A 20,492-nucleotide genomic window follows, 5' to 3' on the forward strand; every position below is an offset into this window, starting at 1 on the left:
AGAGAGAGAGAGAGAGACTGAGAGAGAGAGAGAGAGAGAGAGAGAGAGAGAGAGAGACTGAGAGAGAGAGAGAGAGAGAGAGAGAGAGAGAGAGAGAGAGAGAGAGAGAGAGTTAATGAATATGATATGATACAAAATTAAGGGGGGGGGGGGTCCTGTTGTCTTTGAGGTATTTGAATCTAGGAAAACCCAAATCATGATGAAACTTGAAATAAGGCACATAAGCGATGACTATCATGCTTAGTTTCGAACACTGCAATAACTGCATAGGCCTTCTTGATAGGGAGACGACCATCGCATGCACTCAGACGCCCTCTGTCCCTGAACTGGTTGAGTTGCCTTATAAGAACAGAGCTGCGAACATGTTTCGACTGAAACTGCCTGACAGGGTGATATGTTCAGCTTTAGTATGTCAGACTGGGACTACATTTCACTTTAGCATGTCTGACAGGGAATACATTAAGCATAAGCATGTCTGACAGGGAATACATTCAGCATAAGCATGTCTGACAGGGAATACATTCAGCATAAGCATGTCTGATGGGAAATCAGTTCAAACTTAGAATGTCTGATCGGAAATAAGTTCAAACTTAGCATGTCTGATTGGAAATAAGTTCTGATAAAGAATGTTTGATAGGGAATACATTCAGCATAAGCACATCTGATACGATATCAATTTTGCTTCAGCATGTCTGATGGAAAAAAAGTTCAGACTTAGCATGTCTATTAGGAAACATGTTCAGATTTAACATGTCTAACTGGAAATAAATTCAGATTTTGCATGTCTGATAGGAAATTAATTTTGCTTTAGCATGTCTGACAGGATATCAATTATTTTGCTTGAGCATGTCTGAGAGGACATAAGTCCAGACTTTGCATGTCTGATAGTGAGTGAGTGAGTTTGATTTTAGCAATATCACGGCGGGGGACACCAGAAATGAGCTTCACACACTGCGAACACTTTAACCAGTAGGCTGCCCAACCACCCTGCTTGTCTGATATGAAATAAGTTCAGACATAGGATGTCTGATAGGAAGGATATTCATACATTAAGCTTCAGCATGTCTGAGAGGAAAAACGTTGAGACTTTGCATGTCTGGCTGGGAGTACCTCAGTGTTATCTGAGCCCAAGTTGTCAATGTGTTTTAACAGGAAGGGTGTCGTGTGATGTGTTCCATGTATATATAGATTGGTGGATTAAGTACAAAGCGAGGAGCTAGTGCCTCAGGCAACTCCTGATTAATGGACTCGTGGAATCTATAAGCCAGACAAATATGTACCTACCCAAACACTCCCAGTCTCTCATAGGATATACATGGACACAATAACCCATAACTTACCATCTTATTGCTACCATTCCAAGGGCTTTGGATTTCAAACGGAGTCCCCTTGGTAGGCAAATTGGGGAAAAATTACTATGCCCAATACTGGGATTTTTTAAAGTTATTTCCTTAAATTCAAAGGTATTTTAATGATGTATTCCCAGCTCTGTATTCAATGCAGCTGTATAAGACTTAGCAGTAACCCTCCTTCCTCTTTATCGTGTTCACTGGCAACGTAAGTGTAGCGTAAATCTGTATAAGGTCGTAACTGTATTAATAATTACATCAAAATGAATTGGGAAGGTTTTTAATTCCAATTTGGGAATTTTTACTGCCATTTGCTGTTGATTTGGAGCCGAATATCTGCTTCTAGATAAATGTACTCTGATTGAATAATATTAATTAGGATAAACACGAATCAACACTCTTTATTGCAGTTTAACAGAGTTTAAAGCCGATCTATAGCCTGATGCTGCATAAAACGTGCATTACTGTAGTGTGAAGCAAGTCAAGTGTCTTGCTACTGTGGCCTTCACTGTGTAATACACTCACCACTGCCGGCACACAACAACGGCAAATGTTGCAGAAACTCTGCCACCTACTCATGACTACAAAACAATGTCAATGAATTTGTAAGAACTCCCTGCGTACAATACATCCACCAGAGCATCAGCACTGAACTTCAATCCTGGTTTGTATAAATCTGCTATGAAAAACAACAACAGCAGCATGACTCACTTTTGGACGACTTGTTCACAACACTTGACATGCCCTGATGCACTCCTTGGACAACTGCAGCCGGACACAGCACTCCAGGCTGCCACTCTGGTGGCACTCTCACACATCAAACAGACGCACGTCAGAACAGATTGGGCAGTGGCGGAAGGAGCCCTCCACAAAAGGTAGCAGTACATTCCAAACACACAATTGCTGTTGTGAGCGTATACCCGTGTGATTCACTCACCAGCTATCTGTCGTCTTTAGCTACCTGTCAGTCAGCTCGGCAGATCACGGCTCAATGATCACTAGCCTACCTACATAAAATACTCACAAAACACATCCTCACAAAGACAGTGGCTGTCTATCCTAAAGCAGTCACTGATAGCTAACCCCATTTACACTTTAATGCTTTAACATCCTAACAATTCTCGTAAAGTATAAACAGAAAATGTACACAGCGACAAGTTCTGTCACGTTGACTGTAGAGTCAATACAGGTGGTTTTCAGGTACACAACACCTGTCTTACCTGTCTGCATAGGTAGAGGCTGTGTGTGTAGGTATGTAGGGATATTCAATTATGCTTCCATCAAATGGATACTTGTATGCATACCGCATTCACAGTTGCTACTGCTTGCAGGGCTACAGATAAGCAGCGTAAAATACCCCCCCCCCCCCCCCCCCCAAATATTCAAAACCCAATTACTTTCAATTAACTTACATACAGAAACGCATGCATTAAGTGAAAAACTCAAATGTAAAAAAAAGCTTGCTTAAGTACCCAATGAAGCTTTTTCAGCATGCGTACAAAGGAGCTAATTTCCGAAACAGAGTTAATTTACTTTCGAGTCAAGCCTATATATTTAGAACAGTTATATACATCTAAAATATTATTTCATCTTTGTTAAATCTTAAAATGTTCACTAATTTTGGAAAAAAACCAATAGAGTGATGAAAAGATGAGTGAAAAATATTGGTTACCCAATGAAAAATGTAATAACCCAATTAAAATAGAAACCCTAGAGTAAAAACTCAATTGCTCAAAAAATTATCTGCACCACTGTGCTTGCCTCACCAAAAACTAGAGATTGCTTGTTGTTAAACCCCGCATTCCACGATATTGCATCTATATGATGTCTGGACCAGACAATCCTGTGATTAATATTGTGAACAATGGTCCAGGACAAGATGACACACATCGAACCTTGTCAGTAAGCCTCATCACCTGATCCATTTGGTCCCCCTAATGACCGTGGGAACATTTGTGGGGGAACACTTCTAACATGGAATCAACTCACTGAATGCGTGGAGCTTAAAGTAGCTTTTATCAGTATTTCAATATATATGGGTTACATCACGGGGTGTCAGCTTTCGTTGAAGGAGAGCAAAAGTGAGTGAGTGAGTTTAATTCAACGCTGCTTTGAACAGTATTCAGTTTTATCAGTGTCAATTTGATATCAGACGAAGGCCTGAAGTGAAAGAGGTCATAGAAGTTTACCACTTTGCATGGCATGGTATGGTGCTGACAAACCTAGAAACAATCAGGCAAACAAGATTTCAACCCTCACACTGGGTTTCTGCACGCCAAAGGGATGCAACTGTGCACAGCGACTTGCAGCATCATACATGATCGTGCAACTTGCGCCACCTCAAGCCAAACAGTTATCAGATACCACTTTTAGGGAGGTCAGGTATGGTGGCCATATTTCAGCTTCATTAACAGAAATAACAAGAGGATACAGATACATGCTTATGAAGAATGTTTTAATAAAACATTATGTCTATTCTTGTTTTGTTCTCTTTGCTATTTTACCATGAATAGAAATTTTATTCAAATGCCACGTATGCAGCTCCTTTAGAAAACTAGGGTATGGCACCTATTTGCCAAAATGGCACCATCCAATCTTCATTCCCGGGACTTTTAATTCCTGAAATAATTGTAAACTTAATGGCCAGCATCTTGGAAAACAAAATGGCCGCATTTTACACTCTTTTAAACAGCCATATCTCCAACACTTTTACATGAACTAAAAGAAGATGTATAAACCTGAATAAAATAATGTATGTAAAAATTAGCCCGACCTCCATACTACTTTGGTGAAGCACTGAAGCACAGGTATGACAGTGACACACTAAGGATGGTAACTGCAGTGAATCTTGGCTTTGAACCTGCAGCCAACTGTATTGCGTCAGACCACTGGGCCAGGCAGCCAATAAGCATGTTAAAAATAACATGAAGTATAAACTCTTACTGGCCTGTCACCCTATTGTTTTCAATGGGAGCAGAAAAAATATTAAACATGCTGAAAGCGCTCTTAAGTTAAAGCCAGATTGATGTATTTATTGAGGCTTAGACAAGAACGACTACAAAAGAATGCCTTCTTTTGAAAAAAAATAATGATAATCCCTTCCCTTAATGGAATATGGTTGCTAGGGAAGGGTCCTTTCTTTCATGGACGACTAGAAGATTCTGATAAAAAAATGTAAATCACATTAAATTTGCAAGAGATATTTTACGACCATGAAGTAGGTTCAACTACAATGCTGAACACACCCCTCCTCTTTCACTGACGTGCACCAGTGATTGTCACATATTTGCTACCCCCCCCCCCCCCTGCTCCACAGACTGACAAACTATATCCCTACTGACAGTTATGCACATGGATCAAATTCGGCATTGCTTGTTTGGTTGTTTAACGCTGCACTCAGCAATATTCCAGCTATATGATGGTGGTCTGTAAATACTCAAGTCTGCACCAGACAGTCCAGTGATTGACATCATGATCATTGATCACTGGATCCTTGTCCATTCCAAACAATGATGTAAAATTAACTCCTTTATTGGTGTGTTCTGTTATCAGGGGAATGCAAGACACCTCGACCAAGCCATCAGATTGGTGATAACCATATTTACATGAAACAGTACATTTTTAATTCTTTTATTACTGAAAATTGTGCAGACTTAGGGTCGATTATCAACCTATGAGGAGGTCCAGTTACATACTTGCTTGTTTGTTTGTTTGTTGTTTAACACCACCCTCAGCAATTTTCCAGCTATATGGGGCGGTCGGGTAGCCTAGTGGTTAAAGCGTTCGTTCATCACGCCAAAGACCCGGGTTCGATTCCTGACATGGGTACAATGTGTGAAGCCCATTTCTGGTGTCCCCCGCCGTGATATTGCTGGAATATTGCTAAAAGCGGCGTAAAACAATACTCACTCACTCACTCACTCCAGCTATATGATTGCGGTCTGTTAATAATCGAGTCTGGACCAGACCATCCGGTGATTGACATCATGAGCATTGATCCACGCAATTGGGATACAGTGACATACATCAACTAAGTCAGCGAGCCTGACCACCCGATCCCGTTAGTTGCCTCTTGCGACAAGCACAGTTGCCTTTTACGGCAAACAAGGGCTGAAGACCAATTCTACCCCGGAATCTTCACGGGTCATGGCCATTGTAACACAGTGGATCAAGATATTCAGTCAGAGCAAGACAAAACATGCAGTCGATAGTGCAAGCAACAGTCTCTGTCACCTCGTATGATTACGTTCATAAATCAACCAGGTACAAAATTAAATATTATTCCAGACACATGATTACTCAAACAAGCACAAAATGACTAGCCTACAACAACATCATGTCTTAAAACATCAACATCACACACACAGGTCTCGCCGATCAGGTTCATTATACTGTAACAGTCTTATACAGCTAATAGTCTCCGATTTTGTACAAACACAATGAAACCACACACCAAAGCCTGCCACTCAATACTGTCTAACTTAACATGTTAACATTCTATTTTGGTATTGTGCAGCTAATGAAAGGCTTGGCCATGGGTGGCAGGCTTGGAGTGTAACTCAGCCAGGATTGTGGCTCATCAGGGTGGCTGTCAGGATAGAAAACCATTCAGACGAAAACTTGCCCTTTAGGATAGAATTTCCCCAGACAATAACTCCCTTCATCAGAAAATGCTAATTTAGAAGAATTTCGGTCACACAATCTCCGACAACTGAAATAGGCTGCTAAAGAGGTGTCGTAGACTGATGCATACTGCGAAGAAACCCTTCCCTTACACCATTGTTACACTGTGCATCAATGAATAAATCCCTTCATCCCGCTAGTCTGGGGTTTTAAAAATATACTCATGGGCAAAAATAAGGCAACAGCTGTATGAAAAGCTGGCATGTGTTTGTATAAAATTGTATGTATCTAGAAGATAACAAGCTATTGTATCACAAGCTTTGGGGGTTATTAATTTGTTGTTTTTAGTCTCTGTCCGGAATATTTTGGCAATAGGTAAACCATGGAGCTTGAGCCAGAACAATGCTGTCTGGGAATGTCTCGAGATCAACCAGATTAGAGCTTTCTCGTATAAATAATAAACAAAGATTGTCAGACTTTGGGATGGTTAATATCCTGTATTAAGAATATACATTGTGTTTTGCAGGCTAGGCAAGCTAAGTTCATAGTGTTTATTCTTAAAGCAGGATATTTACCAGTCAAACACACACACACACACTAACACACACTAACACACACACTAACACACACACACACAAACACACATTCCTTGAATGTGAGCATAAACATATTACGTGATTAGTCTGTCGGACAGTGACAACGGGTAATACTTGTTTTTAGCCAGGTTTAAAAGACAAATGGGCAAAGTTCCAAAGGTAATTTATTAAAGAACACAAATAAGTCTTCAGCAACCCATGCTTGCAGTAAAAGGTGACTATGCTAGGCGTAAGAGGCGAATAACAGGATCAGGTGGTCAGGCTTGCTGACTTTGTTGATGCACATCGTATCCCAATTGCAAGGATTCTCGATTCTCATCATATCAATCACTGGATTGTCTGGTCCTGACTCGATTATTTACAGACTGCCATCATGTAGCTGGAACATTGCTGAGTGCAGTGTTAAACAATAAACAAACAAACAAACAAACAAACAAACGCTACATTGCTGCTTTACGTCTTTACCGCTTGTCTACACTTGTACAAGATCTCAGCTATGCACCATTGATGTTTGATATCCCGACTATTATGATAATGACAACAATGATCTCACTAACTTGTCTAGATTCCCTATGGTCAACTCCGACACTATAGCCGATAGAAAAGTGGGATGCCATGTTTGTAAAGACCTACCTACCTGACCTTATACATTTGCATATTTATTCGTAATTGACCCCAACGGATACTGATATCTGTTGCCTTTATCTTGCCAAGAAACCTCCCCGTACAATAAATCACATTATTTTAAAAGAACAGTCCATGCTGTTGGCAAATATAGGATTCCAAATATGAATTCTTCTCATGTAACACTAACAGGTTGTTCGTAACGGCATCCATCAAGACATTATCATTTCAGGCTAGACTGGTGGTCATGACAATGATCACACATTATTCGCTTCTATTTGTAGAGAGTTATCAAAACTATATTGATATATTTACGTACAATCTGAATTATGTCAGTGACACTCTGTCTAACATCATTATCTTCTGCAAATCTTTTATAAGCCGACATCAACTTCAAATCATGCCAAGGCATTCATCTTTGAAAAGGTCTTCAGCAACCCATGCTTGCTGTAAAAGTCGACTACGCTTGTCGCAAGAGGCGAATAACGGGATCGGGTGGTCAGGCTCGCTGACTTGGTTGATGCATATAATTGTATCCCAATTGCGTAGAATGATGCTCATGATGTCAATCACTGGATTGTCTGGTCCAGACTTGATTATTTACAGACCGTCGTCATATAGCTGGAATATTGCTGAGTGCGGAGTTAAACAACAAACAACAACATCTTTGAAAAGACAAATAATATTACATTTCTACACTTTCTGAATAATAGGAATCTCCCAGAACCATAGTTTTGATACCAGGTCTGTCATTTTCATAACAAGCGTCTGTGAGCAGGGACTCGTTCCACAAAGTGATCTCCGTGTTATGACTGTTGTAGTCTATGATAAAATACCAGAGTTACGATCGTCTTAGCGCTAAGCTTGCTTTGTGGAACAGGGCCATTACTTAGGCAGCTGGCTAACCCAACCCCATTGTCATAAGTAATTGATGACTTCATCCATAATTATCCACATCAACCTCAAGCTCTGCACCTTAAGGTGTTGGTGGAGTGGCCTAGTGGTTCAAGCATTCGCTTGTCGCGCCGAAGACCCGGTTTGATTCCCCACATAGTTACAATCTGCGAAGTCCATTTCTGGTGTCCCCTACCATGATATTGCTGGAATAGTGCTAAAAGTGACGCCAAGCATACTCACTCACCCACTCACTTACTTACTCACCCCTCACTCACTACCTCACACATTCATCCGCTCCCCCCCTCACTCACTCACACTCACCCCTTGACTCACTCACTCACTCACTCACTCGACAACACAGCCATCCTGTTTTATTGTGCAAATGTAAAATCAAAATTAAAACCCCTTTTTAAGATTCACTAATTGAATGTGATACCAATTCAACTCCTCTAATCTCTACTTCCTGACCCACATTACGTGTGTACTATAGCACACTGACCTAGGGCTGTCCGGCTTCACCATGGAACACAGTGGAACACAAAGCTGACTGTGGAGGAATCCTGAGTGAAGTGTACATGGTGTATATGTGATGTACATTGTGAAGACAGATTCCCCCGTTTGACAGGACAGCCGTCTACAATTAATTCTGAAAATACAATCAATGCTCTGTTGAAAGTAACCCTCTCTTATTCATACATCTCTGACCTTCACATCAAGGGCTCTCGGGGAACAAAGTAAGCAGTTAAATATATATAGTTACTGAGTTACTGAGCATTCACAATCTAATACCAAAAAATCTGATTATAATTTTATTTTTTTTCTGTAAAAGTGACCTCCTCTCAAGCCGCCTGCTATTAGGACTCTGATCCAGATATTTTTTTTTAACAAGAAACAAAACCGTCTGGCTTAAATATGTAAACAAAATAGATATTATTAGTTAATTATTACCATGACAAGAACTTATACACAGAGACATTCTCACCCCTTTAAAAAGGATTTGTCTCAGACAAAAAACATCCTTTGGACATGTGGACATTTGTGTGATATCAGGTTTAGGAGGTCTTCCAAGATGCATCAATATCCTATCAGATTTCCAAAATAAATTATTGAGGACATTTTTTATGATAATCTCCCAATGGCCTAAATTTTGGACAAAAGCCTTCTTTGCAAGCTATAAGTACAGCCTATCACCCGCACCTTTAATTCAGGCCTATCATCACCCCCAATCTGAGTCTCATCACTACCAGCAACCTATCTCGTGGTGTAACTTACATTATTTGTACGCCAAAATATGCAGGCTCCTTTGATTAGCAGGATATGCATTGTAACAGCAGAGCTGTGCTCCTGGCACAGGCTGGAACACAGATGCGAGGTGAGATAAACAAGCCTTTAAACCCAGTGGATGATCCGGGATGAATGGACACGGTAGCCTATCAGAGCCATCAGCGCCGATACACCTCTCTGATGTGGTAATGCAATAAACAGTTGTTGATTGATGATGATGGAACATAACAATGACAGGTCATTCAATCACAAACACTGTCTCAACTGTGAGCCACTTCTTATACAATATGTCTATAAATTATGTGATGATATGACATTTTCTCCCGGTTGGTGAAGTGTAGTGTTGAGAGCATATGTCTCCATTGTCACCTTCCTGGCAATTACCATACTCAGTAACAGGTGGCCTTCAAAACTCGTTCTATTTTTATTTCTATTTGTCCTGATAGTTTTTATATTGTTTTGAATACCATAATAAAAAATTGTAAATATATAGAATACTAAACGAGCTCCCATGTAATACCAATTTTATGAAACGAGTGAATAGTCGCTCGTCAGATACCACAACTATTCACGAGTTTCATAAAATTGGTTTTACAAGGGAGCTCGTTTAGTATTTTAATTATTACTTGCCATTTATAACGTTTTTTTAATTATACTGTTGAGTATGAATAGGCTGACACCTACATGATGCACAGCATAGTCCAATTGAGTTTAACAGAATAATACTTCAAACACGTCAAAAGTTGAAACGTATGAATTTAATACCATACAACGGTCCACCTTTAGAATTCACAAAATTATCGTAGGGCTACGACTATCGCAACTCACATACTTTAATTTAGACTAACGACTGTCGTTGGGCTACAATACGATCGCCTTGTGGAACAGGCCTTGCATCTCCAAGTTGATCCATCGGCGAAACAATGCCATGTGACGTTAGCCTAGCAACAAGGTTGCTGGGGTCATCGAGTGTGCATAAGCTCCTCTCAGTGATCTATCAACTCCACACACAGTGTCGTTGAATAAGCCAAGGGATGTTGAGAGCTTTCAATATTTGTTCGTGAAACGTGTTCCGAGAGTACATAAGCACGCGTTTTGGTATTACACAATGTGTAATACAGCTGTATGTTTATTAAACGGGTGATCTCTTCACGGGCAAGTAATAAAATTTATTACTGGAGTTTAGAAAACGTACTTGTCTGTTTCCATTTCACAATACTTTTTTTTGTTTGGTTGTTTGTTTGTTGTTTAACGCTGCATTCAGCAATGTTCCAGCTATATCACGGCAGTCTGTTCATAATCGAGTCTGGACAGGACAATCCAGATTGACATCATGAGCATCAATCCACGCAATTGAGATTGATGACATGCATGAACCAAGTCAGCGAACATGACCATCCGATCCTGTTAGTCGCCTCTAACGACAAGCATAGTTGCTATTTACAGCAAGCATGGGTTGCTGAAGACCTATTCTACCCTGGATCATCACATATCTTTGAAAATTTTAAAAAGAATTTTGTGAATAGGAAGACTATTTTCTTTGGTCATGAATGAGTGGATGCTCCAACTCCAAATGTTTCGGAAGACAAAGCAGGAGAGAAGCATCATCAATATCTGTAGCTTTCTTCACATCTGCAGCCTTTTCAGATCAACTCATAAATCAGACGAAATTATATTAATATTGGTCAAAATGGGTCTTAATGTTTCCACAGAACATATATTCACCTTAAATCCACTCTTTCAATGATATCTTAAGAAATGGTTCAGTTCTGGGTCCCATTCCTCAAAGCGATCGTAACGCTGAGGTGATCGTAACTCCTATACTTTAACATAGACTTATGACAGTCGTAGCACTACGATTGCTTTGTGGAACGGGGCCCTGGAACGTTATGAAAAATACACTACTTTACATTGGATATTCTGGTGGTGTTGATAAGGACCAAATTTGACTGATGTTTTGGAGATGTTGTCATACAAATAGCATTTGACTCGGCCATTGCATTGCCACATTTATAGCTTCAAATAGAGAGATATAACCACAATTTCTATACAATGTTTTTCTCTGTTTCGTGTCTACATAAAAGAACTCTGGATCCTTATCAAATATTGAGTAGCATAGCTGTTGTTTAAGATCTATCTTTGAGCAGTTTCCAGATAAGCTTTTGGTGTTGTGGGTGTTGTGGGTATTTTACCCATGCATTTTAAAATCATTGAGTATCAGTAATTCTATCTGGGTATTCAAATTTCCGTTACCCACTAGTTTTTATACATGTGGGTATTGAAGTTAAATATTTAAAAACACTATTCATCTAGTCCCTGCAAACTGGTGTCGTGTGGGTTTGAGAGCTTTATAGGACTCAAAAATACCGCGATACTTCCACAAGAAAGTGTGATGGCAAATGATCATGATGTAACTGTCATCGTGGAGTTTGGCAAGGTTGACGGAATGTCCGTATAGAATTTCAAAATAAGTTGCTGATTTGCTAATCGAATACGCAGGGTTACTTCACAATATTTTGATGATACGCACAAGTTTTATTTTAGTAGCGTATCTGTAATGTTCGTTGCGTATTTGATATGCTTGGATTTTATTTTACTGCGTATTTCAGCATTTCTGATGCGTATATTATCTGGAGCTCTGAAAGAGTAGTACTTCAATTATGAATATTGAGTTTGACTAAAAAATTTCTTATTTCAAACCCCATCTTTCATATGTATCAGGTAGTAGTTTTATTCTTGATTAATTTATGTTGAGGGGAAACTAAAGAGAAAAATATACTGTGTTTATGGTAGAGCCAGGTTACCTGTACAATTTAACTGTGCTAAATTGAATTGTTCCCAGTAGTTTTTAAGAGTGGTAAAATTAAATTAAATTGGTGATATGGACATCGAACCAGCTGTTCAATCAGAGGTGGTTATTCTGATTTGAAATCTTTGACTTATCTTTTTGTCCATCAATAAATAACAAAATACTGGTACTTGAAACTATACCCTAAATTATCCTGCTACCAATTTTTCTTAAACATTTGTTGTAAATGGCTTCAAGAGAAAACAAATCATCATATCTGCCTCCCTCACATATTAATCTCGAAAATATCTAGAACTAGAAATACACTTGGTCTTGCCTCTGTTACATTTAAAATAGGTTTAAGAAAATTAAGTAAAAATGTTTTTCTTTAATTTAATAAGGAGGGAAACTTCTGAAACCACACCACAGTTCTGTTATTGCATGTCATGCCTGAAAAAAGATTGTTTTCTTGTAATACTGACTTTCTTGGTGAATATGTTAAGTTGCAAGAAGAAAAATAATAACAAAAATACATTAAAAGGTTTTAAGGGGTTATGTGAGGACATATGTCTGAAGAAAAAGCTTGACATAATTATTTTTTTATCAGATTTATGTTAAATACAAACAAACAAAATAATGTTCAATTTTTTAAGAAAAGCATGTTTTCAGTCAAACAGCATGTCATTTGCATATATTTTTCTTAAAAATGACTCGTGTTAAATGAAACAACAAAACAAATTCTTCTAGACTAGACAATTCTTTCACTCAAATAGATATGATTTACAACAGTGTTGAAAACTGCATATCATAATACTTTGTTTACAGGTAATAAATTCTATTATTCACTGATCTTAATATTCAACATCTCATCAATATAAAAAATGATAATGACATGTTAAGATGGATAACTCCTTCACACAATAGGCGTGTCGTATGTGTGCATGAAACTCAACCAGCATATTGAACTGAACGCATTGGTTTGAGATAATGGCCTGGATTTATTAAAATCAATATTTTCATAAGTGTGAGTTCAGCAGACATAACCTACGATACTGTGACAGAGTTATTCGCAACTTTCTTTTCGACTGTCTCGACAGAAAAGTTTTGGAATTTCAAGAATGTGAGTAGTTTTTGAGGTCACCATCTTAGTCTCCGCTAGCGCCGATCACGACCCAATCACTATCACTGCTCTCGACACGTAACACGCTCGACGCTCACCGAACTCAGCAAACAAATGCCAAATCTATACAGCACGCACTAACTCCGACAGGTAACAGCTAGAAACATACATAGGTGACATAAATCCCCCCTCGCCCGTCATGACAATGCAGTGCCGTAATCTTCAATAATGATCATGGCAAGTTTGTTATGCACAGGTCAAATTGTTTTTCTGTGCCATTCGTGCAAACGCAAATGTAAACAGTGCATCATGTTTACCGTGACAAGAACAGCTCGTGTTAATTTCAAGATCAGCTGATTCAATACGGGACTGATTGATTTGAAACAGATAAGCGTCTCGGCCAATTAAGGCAGAGCGGTAAGCTAATTAGCAATTATAATGCAAATTGTAAATAGTGTACTCACTGGTCAAGTTACACACACCCCTCCACGAAGTTGTAGACTGGGCTACGCTGACACCACGTGACCTTTGACGTCACGTTGTTTTCATTTTTCATGGCGGGAAATTGCACAATATCGTATAAAAGAGGGAATCTCAATTTAACATAGTTTTATTTGTTTGATATAGACATTTCTGTTTGAAAATGTATAGTTTAGGGTCCAATATGGCCAAAATATTATATATTTATCTTAAACAAGCAATAGAAACGGACGAACAATTTGAAAATTGAGGACCGTACGATATTCAAAGTTCGTACTACGATTCTACTTTTGAGATTACCCAAGCACATGTAGGAACTTGTTACAAATGTCGGTATAAATATCCCAGAGCAAGTTTAGGCCAAGTAGAGTTGCAACACGCTGATAAAGCATGGGGAGGCGATCTAAACCAGGTAGTGTGTACGTCTGAAAGCACCGGTACCGAAATATTTCGAATATTTAGTAAAATACGACCATGACAACTCAATCAGAGTGGACAAAAAGAGTTGTCAATTCTTGTCAAAGTGGATTCAGGAAGGAAGCTCTTATTTGTGGTGGGATTAGGCTGATTGGGGATGTCATGAGTTGCTAATTAGCTCACACGCTTGTCATCCTTCACGATTGTCACGTGGGACGACAGCAACAGCTTGCACGTATACAATGACGGGCTTCCGAACATAGAAGTGACATGTTCTCGTGTTACTGTTTGGGTCTGTGGTGCACGCTGACATTGTAATTAAACAACGCCTAGATCTATTAATTTAATTTTCAGCTTGACTTAAAAATTTCACTTTTGGGTTTAGGCTGCTGTTATCTAGACTAGCATCTAAGCTCTGAAATGAACATAGCGTACTGAAAAAAACCAGTTCAGTTATCTTAATAAAAATATAATAAAAGGGAGCCCATGGCAAGTGACACTCTCTTCTTTTTTTCTGACACTGCAATAATCTAGACTTGCCAAACATTATAGACTTGCATGAGCTGTATTTGATATATATTTGTATCAGGGTCTATAAGACAGACTAGTTGTTATCCTACTTAAGGTATTGTGCCTTTTAGTGTTTCAGAGAGTAAAACAGATACTTGATGGGCAAGTAGGAATTGACTCAGATCAAGATGGCATCCAACACTCGTTATACCATGTTATACATTTAAGCAACAATCTGCTGTTTATCAAGCGTACTAATTTGTGCAGTCTGCCGGCTGTGGTTCTTGCTTCACATATAGCACATTCCTCTTCGATCTTTGGGTTAGGATAGGTTATCCCCAACACTATCCTTGGCCATTGGATGGCTCTTCCGATGAAGCAACCGATTACGATCATTAGAGTTAGGTACCCCTTTACGACCAAACACCCCTTAAAGATCCTTAGGGGTAGCCACCCTCTTACAATCCAAAGGGTTAGATGTGAGTTAGGGTATGGACCTAGCTGTCTATTTTAACGAATTAATCTAGAGTAATTTTAGTAGATCCAAATAATTTTTATCAGATTTCAAGTTTCGCGGGGAAAATGGCTTCTGAACATGCCCATAAGGGTAAACAGTCAGTGCTGATAACTTGGTAAACAAACACTCCTATTTGTGATAGCACCCATGGTTAGGTGTTAGCTTTTTAGATTCACGAATTAGCCTAGCTTAGCATGTGACCATGCTTAATGAACATAACTTCAAATAGTTGATTTTGTTTTCAATGAAATGTATTCTTCTGGTTGGTACACTTCCATCTTAAAGGGTACACATAAAAGTCGCCTGTGGCACACTTACAAGAAAAGACATTCCTATCCCTGCCGTGGAATCAAATTCCTTTAAACTGAAGGATGTCACGAACTTGGTGGATTGGAATAGACATTGTATCACAGACACATACACACCTATCGATTTATGGAGACCTTCTCAGAGGCCAATATTTACTTCAGGTCTACGACGAGTCTGTAAAGTCTTTGAATGGCATTTAGAAGAGATGCACATATGAGAATTGATGGATGTCAACTTCTTTGTTATGAGGAACACGTTTCAGAGTATGTGTTTTCTCCTTTATCATATGCTCCGAAATTCTCTCTCTTAAATATTCACAAGATGAAATTAAGAATTTCTTAATTCAGGTTGTTGGAATTCATTATTACCCCTGACCCGTGAAGATCCGGGTTAGAATAGGTCTTCAGCCCCCATGCTTGCCATAAAAGGCGACTATGCTTGTCGTAAGAGGCGACTAACAGGATTGGATGGTCAGGCTAGCTGACTTGGTTGATGCATGTCAACGTATCCCAAGTGCGTGAATCGATGCTTATGATATTAATTACTGGATTGTCTGGTCCAGACTTGATTATGTACAGACCGCTGTCATATAGCTAGAATATTGCTGAGTGCGGGGTCAAAAACCAAACCAACCAACTAACCATTCTTATCCCAGGAGAAATGTTTTGGTTTAACCGAAAGTATCGTGAAAAATTGTATCTGAAACTTTTTTTTTACAGGAATAATATATTCCAATGTCATGTTATTTTAGTTGCAGCTTTTACTAAATATATGAAAAAAATAATAACCTTAAGCGTAGCACTTCTGTGCAGCTGATCGCATTTGCCAGTTATTATTTTTCACATGGAACAATTTGACCAGTCACTGTCAAGGCTCCCGCGCACGGGATCACAAGAACTTTAAGTTAACATAGACTACAACAAATATGACTTTTAACAAGTCAAAGTATGGCATTTATGATATATTTATCCATTCTCTGTCAGCTAAGGTTCGTTTCAAGGCGTCAGTAGCAGTAATCTGACCGTGGTTGATGTTAATAACAGTGAGTTGTGCGATCTTGTGATCGCTTCACACACGATTTTGCCCAAATTAATTAAAACAATATTAAAAGGAATTTTGAATAACATGAATGAAATAAGTTACAAACATGTAAGTCCAGATATACAATGAACACTTTTTATAACCAGATAGTGTAATTATGTGATTAATTTGTGTACTTCAGTACAGATTTGTTGACATGGAATTTCTGGTGTTACATGCTCACGGTAATGTCTTTGCGTTTAGGGAAAAATATCAAAACTCATTATGGCGTGTATAATGCGCACCCCCTTCTACACAGTAGGGCTGGGACGAGTCGAAACTTACTACCCGGGTACCCACACCCCTATTACCCGACCCTACTCGGGTACCCACTGTTGGTTTCAAGAGATAGGTACAAAATGTCCCATTGGTAATAGTTTGACAGCAGCCCGAGCAAAATGTATTTAGATACAAGTATAAAAACAATGTGGTCATGCATACACTGAAGTTGTATTCAAACATATATAAGTCAGAAGGAATGGGTGCATAATCATGAAGAAATGTGAACATCAGTGACTTGTGTAACCATGTAGTTATGGTGATTTTTTGTCATGACACAATATATCACGTGACTAACCACGTGTCCGGGTAGTCCTTGTGGTACCCGCATGCTACTCGGTACCCACCCGACCCGAGTACCCGAGTAACCCGTCCCAAACCTACTACACAGCTGTGATTTTTTGGGAAAAAAGTGCTTACTATACTCAAGAAAATACCGTAAGTCACTGCTTAGCATATTGTTGCACCACCAGGTCTTGGAATTAATGGTAAAACTTCAAGCTTCTGCTAACTTTCTACGTCTATATTTTCAGCCAAGAGAAGTGCGGAGGGCGATGCGCCCAAGGAAGCTAAGAAGGCTCGTTTGGATGAGGCTAGCATCAAGGGTGTGTGTGTGCGGTGGGAGTGGGAGGGGGATGGTGGCAAGTGGACGCAGTATGGAGACAATCTCAACATCAGTGTCACAAATGCATTCAACAGCAAAAAGAAAGAGGTGATTTTCATTCTCACTCACTTCCACATTGTCAATATATTTCTGGTCTTTGTTTATTCAGGGGGGATGGGGGGGGCATGGGTGGCTCTGTCACCAAGGTGCTGCAGTTTGCTGTGCAGAGTTGCATCCCTTGGGTACACCAGGAACCCGTGATCATGGGTTCAAATCCTGGTTCACCCCTATTATGTTTTTAGGTTTGTCAGCGCCATACACATGCTCCTGGGTTTCACCAATGTGGTAAACTTCAAAGACCTGCATCACTTCAGGCTTTCCTCCAAAGTTGATATGCCATGATACAACTGGAATGCTGTTCAATGTGGCGTTAAGCCCAACTCACTAACTCATTCACACCATTTCAGACCTCCCTCAATGTCATGAAAATCGGATCTTAGTTCTCGCTCCGGCTAAACAAGTATCTGAGGACATCCCTTTACGGGTCACATCTGACCAATCGGGCGATCATGCCAGTTTGAAAGTGCCTTAAAGCACAAGAAAGCTGACTTCTGATTGGCTAATGTCAACTTCCTGTCAGTAGTTTCATTGGTCGGTCAAAGTTCACGAAAGGTCGGTCTAATGTGACCCGTGAAGGGCTGTCCGCAGATCTTTGTTTAGCGATAGCGAGAACGAAGATTGATTTTAATGAGATAAGACCTCCCTGAATAAACAAAGTTTGATAGGTTAAGTAATGTGATGCGACTTTCACTCCCTTCCTTGTTCTCTGTTGCAGTATCAGTACAAGGTATCCTCATCAGTCACACTTATAGCTCAGTTTGGGAAGATGGTGCAGAAGAACAAGAAGACAGGCTGGGAGAGACGAATCCGGCTGACGATGAAGGATGCCGACTCGGATGGTAAGACCCTTGTTTGTTTCACAGACACTGCTGACTATACAGCGTCAGAAATTGGCACTCGTCCTGTAGTCCTTGCCAAACTGCCCTATAGTTTGGTTGGTTGTTTTTTGTTTAATGCCGCACTCAGCAGTATTCCATCTATATGACGGCAGTCTGTAAATAATCAAATCTGAACCAATCAATCCAGTGATTGACATCATAAGCATCGATCTACGCAATTGGGATCGATGACATGCATCAACCAAGTCAACTAGCCTGAACACCCGATCCCTTTAGTCGCCTTTTATGGCAAGCATGGGTTGCTGAAGATCTATTCTACCCCAGAACTTCACGTGTTGCCCAATAGTTAAGGTATCATAAGGTCCAGAAGAAATGTGCCATTTTTAAGGGTTTTGCTATATATACTACTCAAAAGAAGTTTAGGAACAAACGATTCTTCCGTATTACTGTAGTGAATCTGTCATAATCTGAGATATTAACTATAGTAATATGAAAGAATGGAGAGTTCCCTAACTTCTTTTGAGTAGTATATGTTAACATCATGAAGACTAGTGGACTAAAAATGTTAGTTTCTACCGCTGCTGATCGTGTCAACATAATTGGCCTCCAGTGTACTATCCGTTAAGACATCACATTGCCCCTTTCTGCATGTTCTGATTCTCACCTCCACGTGCCAGAAACTTTTATAAGTTTTTAACATTTGAGTTTGTTCTGCTTTCAGACTTTTATGTCTGGCAGTGGGAGAATGAGCATGGAAAGTGGAACCCCTACCCTGCAGACACCAGCCTCTTGTTGGAGCAGGCACAGCGAGACGGCACCGACGAAACGGTCGACATCGAGGCACAGCATCGCTCGTACGCCATCGACCTGAAGACCATGGAGCAGATTAACACTACGACGAACGTGGCTCGCAAAGTGGCCAGGGAGAAGGCGGGTGAGCTACTTCTTGTGTTCAGGATTACACAGACTACCAGGATCACCTGTCTGCCATTGTCACATGATTCCTGTTTCAGAAATTGGTTACTGTCTGTGAAGTTATTGCAGATAGTTGGCTTTTGGTCAGGAAAATATTATTTCGAAATTAACTTTTGTTTGTTTATTTGTTGTTTAACGCCACACTCAGCAATATTCCAGCTTTATGATGGTGGTCTGTAAATAATCAAGTCTGGACCAGACAATCCAGTGATTGACATCATGAGCATTGACCCAAGAAATTGGGATACGATGACATTCATCAACCAAGTCAGCGAGCCTTACCACCCAATCCCGTTAGTTGCCTCTTACAACAAGCATAGTCACCTTCTACAACAAGCATGGATTGCTAACAACTCATTCTACCCTGGATCTTCACGGGCCCTTATTTTTGGTGTTTATGGCAGTGTAAATATTCAAATGTACACACAGTGTAAATCCTTAAAATATTGCTTGGTTAACCAATCAAAGGAATCTTGCAATTTATTTTTTTACCTACATTTTCTTGGTTGCAGTGTTTACTTGTAGTGGTTAAATTACATCCTTTATTCCTAAGCAGTGAAGAATTGATGTGATTCCATGAGGCATATGTTGAATTATTACCTGCGGTTCATGTCAGAACGACCTTTCATTCAACCAATCAGAGCATCACTTATCAGATCATGAAAGTGACCGTTAGAATGTGATTTTTGATTGTGCAACCTCGAAAAAAAACAACAGGGTATCCCGAACAACAGTTATCTAGACCATCTATTAGCCATTCCTGAATGTTCTTTTGTTCAGTTTTGATTTTTTATCAAAGTATATGTCAAAGTATGTTTCGAAGCTTAGTTGCCAGTTTGAAACTTGTGCCGTGAAGCTCGATTAAGCTACTTTCTGATTGGCTATTGTCGACTTCTTGTCAGTCATTCAATTGGTCGGTCAAAGTTCGTGAAAGGACGGTCTGGCATGACCCGTAATGGGATGTCCTCAGATCTTTGTTTAGCGGTAGCGAGAACTGAGATCTGATTTTACTGAGATTGTCCCTACAGTATACATTCTTTGAGTTACCAGCTATGTTATAAAAGGATCACGCAACGCAAAA

The 20,492-nt window shown here is 39.6% G+C and overlaps 2 protein-coding genes across 2 annotated transcripts in view; one reads left to right on the top strand and one right to left on the bottom strand.

Moving 5' to 3' along the window:
* The window catches only part of LOC139453992 (uncharacterized), a 54,036-nt gene extending 51,616 nt beyond the window's left edge, over window positions 1-2,420 (bottom strand). Inside the window, exon 1 of the mRNA XM_071235466.1 lies at window positions 2,061-2,420. The gene's annotated coding sequence lies outside the window, so the exon portion shown is untranslated. The remainder of the gene's footprint in view (window positions 1-2,060) is intronic.
* Window positions 2,421-14,077: 11,657 nt separating this feature from the next.
* LOC139453993 (poly [ADP-ribose] polymerase 2-like) overlaps window positions 14,078-20,492 on the top strand; it is a 30,047-nt gene continuing 23,632 nt past the window's right edge. Inside the window, exons 1-4 of the mRNA XM_071235467.1 lie at window positions 14,078-14,173; window positions 17,407-17,585; window positions 18,313-18,436; window positions 19,158-19,370. Coding sequence (XP_071091568.1) covers window positions 14,152-14,173; window positions 17,407-17,585; window positions 18,313-18,436; window positions 19,158-19,370 — 538 coding nt within the window. The 5' untranslated portion in view covers window positions 14,078-14,151. The remainder of the gene's footprint in view (window positions 14,174-17,406; window positions 17,586-18,312; window positions 18,437-19,157; window positions 19,371-20,492) is intronic.

The sequence above is a fragment of the Haliotis cracherodii genome, unplaced genomic scaffold (assembly GCF_022045235.1).
Source record: "Haliotis cracherodii isolate W230 unplaced genomic scaffold, xgHalCrac1.p SCAF_10, whole genome shotgun sequence".
NCBI classification, from domain to species: Eukaryota; Metazoa; Mollusca; class Gastropoda; order Lepetellida; family Haliotidae; genus Haliotis; species Haliotis cracherodii.